Source organism: Clinocottus analis, unplaced genomic scaffold (genome assembly GCF_023055335.1).
Source record: "Clinocottus analis isolate CAN_PGR_092001 unplaced genomic scaffold, fCliAna1.0.p SCAF_24, whole genome shotgun sequence".
Taxonomy (NCBI): domain Eukaryota; kingdom Metazoa; phylum Chordata; class Actinopteri; order Perciformes; family Cottidae; genus Clinocottus; species Clinocottus analis.
Window position 1 is genome coordinate 35,001 of NW_027175976.1, and position 2,508 is coordinate 37,508.

The 2,508-nt window shown below is 46.6% G+C and overlaps 1 protein-coding gene across 1 annotated transcript in view; it reads left to right on the top strand.

Annotated features, from left to right (window-relative positions):
• Positions 1-2,422, top strand: part of LOC137794021 (pinopsin-like) — a 3,635-nt gene extending 1,213 nt beyond the window's left edge. Inside the window, exons 3-4 of the mRNA XM_068590564.1 lie at positions 806-1,039; positions 1,790-2,422. Coding sequence (XP_068446665.1) covers positions 806-1,039; positions 1,790-1,966 — 411 coding nt within the window. The 3' untranslated portion in view covers positions 1,967-2,422. The remainder of the gene's footprint in view (positions 1-805; positions 1,040-1,789) is intronic.
• Positions 2,423-2,508: the final 86 nt, after the last annotated feature.

The window sequence follows — 2,508 nt, forward strand, 5'->3', positions numbered from 1 at the left end:
GACGTGTATATAAATATATACATGACGTATTTATGTTTTCAACATGAAAACCATGAAGATGTTGTCACATGTAAAACAGAATCCTTGTTCTTCAACACAAAAGCAGTCATGTGATTAATCTGCTGCTCGTTGAGCTGCCGGGTCACATGACCAAACTCTCACGGGTCACATGACCAAACTCTCACGGGTCACATGACCAAACTCTCACAGGTCACATGACCAAACTCTCATACTGTAACCTCCCTGAACCAGGATCACTTCTTAATGCTTTCAAGGTACTTTTAATTTCTCACTTCTACTCCAAATGGTGCTTCTTACCCTGTGTTTTGTCTGCCAGGTGCTCATGACGCTTCTTACCCTGTGTTTTGTCTGCCAGGTGCTCGTGACGCTTCTTACCCTGTGTTTTGTCTGCCAGGTGCTCGTGACGCTTCTTACCCTGTGTTTTGTCTGCCAGGTGCTCGTGACGCTTCTTACCCTGTGTTTTGTCTGCCAGGTGCTCGTGACGCTTCTCACCCTGTGTTTTGTCTGCCAGGTGCTCATGACGCTTCTTACCCTGTGTTTTGTCTGCCAGGTGCTCATGACGCTTCTCACCCTGTGTTTTGTCTGCCAGGTGCTCATAACGCTTCTCACCCTGTGTTTTGTCTGCCAGGTGCTCGTGACGCTTCTTACCCTGTGTTTTGTCTGCCAGGTGCTCGTGACGCTTCTTACCCTGTGTTTTGTCTGCCAGGTGCTCATGACGCTTCTCACCCTGTGTTTTGTCTGCCAGGTGCTCATGACGCTTCTCACCCTGTGTTTTGTCTGCCAGGTGGGTCACATCAGGCGGACAGCGGCTCGTCGCAGAGAGTTCCACATCCTGTTCATGGTGGTCACCACGGTGGTCTGCTACCTGCTCTGCTGGATGCCGTACGGCGTCGTGGCCATGATGGCCACCTTCGGCCGGCCGGGCGCCGTCAGCCCCATCGCCGCCGTGGTCCCGTCCATCCTCGCCAAGAGCAGCACCGTCATCAACCCCGTCATCTACATCCTCATGAACAAGCAGGTGAGCTGCTGCTCCACAGATCTGTGCTGTGGGAACATGGACAACATGAATGAATAAATGATGTGAGAAAAGATGCAATGAAAGAGAAAGATTTCAGGTCAATAAAGAAACTTTGAACTGAACTACAGAGCACGTGTTAACTGTAAAAGTGTTAAAACTGTTTTAAATGTGTTCGTCATACTTTAACTTTCTTGAAAAAAACAGTAAACTATTACTTTTCTTTGACGGCTAACGTAGATGCTAGGCTAGATGCTAACGTAGATGCTAAGCTAGTGGACACAGGTGTTACAAGCCACTTTCATTCTGTTGAAGTGCAGAAGATGAGCTTCTACCCAACATGAACAGCCCTCTGCTGCTCGTAACCTCACTGAGCGCTCGGCAGCTTCTGTTCCAGATTCACGTTCAGAGGAACTCCATCGTTACCACAAACCTCCGTTCATCTGCTCAGGACGCGTTGGCAGAGGATCAAATCTTTTGTGGTGCATTCAGGGGCCTCGGGTCCGTTTATAACGGCCGACTGGTTTCACATAATGAAGTCCTTTCACTCAGAGATAATCAACCTGAGAAATGGTGTCAGTCATGAATGCAGCTGGTGTGAACCCTCGAGCTGTTGGACCAGGACCAGGACCACCGTGAGGAGGGTCCGCTGTGTTAGACCAGGACCACCGTGAGGAGGGTCCGCTGTGTTAGACCAGGACCCGATAAAGGACCAGGACCTGATAGAAACTCTTCATATGCGTTTGTCCTCAGTTCTACCGCTGCTTCCTGGTCCTGTTCCACTGTGAGAACCAGCTGACGGAGAACCTGCAGTCCTTCGTTCCCTCCAGGACCACCGTGGTCCAGCTGCAGCGCCGGGTCTGTGACGGCAGCCCAGGACACCTCCCGGACCCGCCTCCTGGATCTGGACCTGTACAGCTGGACCATTAACGTAGTGAATGTGGTCAATAGAACAAAGTAACACACAGCTGCACCTGAACACAACAAAGTAAACAACAACAAGTGTTGACGTTGAATGAAGTACACGTTTCATTGGAGGTTTTCATAAGGTGTAATGTTTTGTCTGTATGAAGCATCTGTACACTTCATGATTCAGAACTTGATATATTCATATCTCAGGATGTAAGTAAACTTCTGACCTCAGTTAAAACAATTATATCGTCACATTAATAATTGTATGAGTTGTGAATTATGAATTTAAACATTAAACAGTATTTGTTTTATTACTAAAAGGTTGTAAATGAACGTTAATAATGAATAAAACATCTTCATGTGTTTATGAACCAGCTGATTAAAAACTGAATAAATGTGAATACTTTTCTACGATCTGTTGAATAAAACTTGAAATAAACAAACAATATCAAAATAAACGCAACTCACCGATGATGCCTCGTGTTGATCCACAACAACAACAACAACAACAACAACAACGGTCTTCTCTTTTCCTTCCGTCTCTTTTGAAAGTTTTTCCT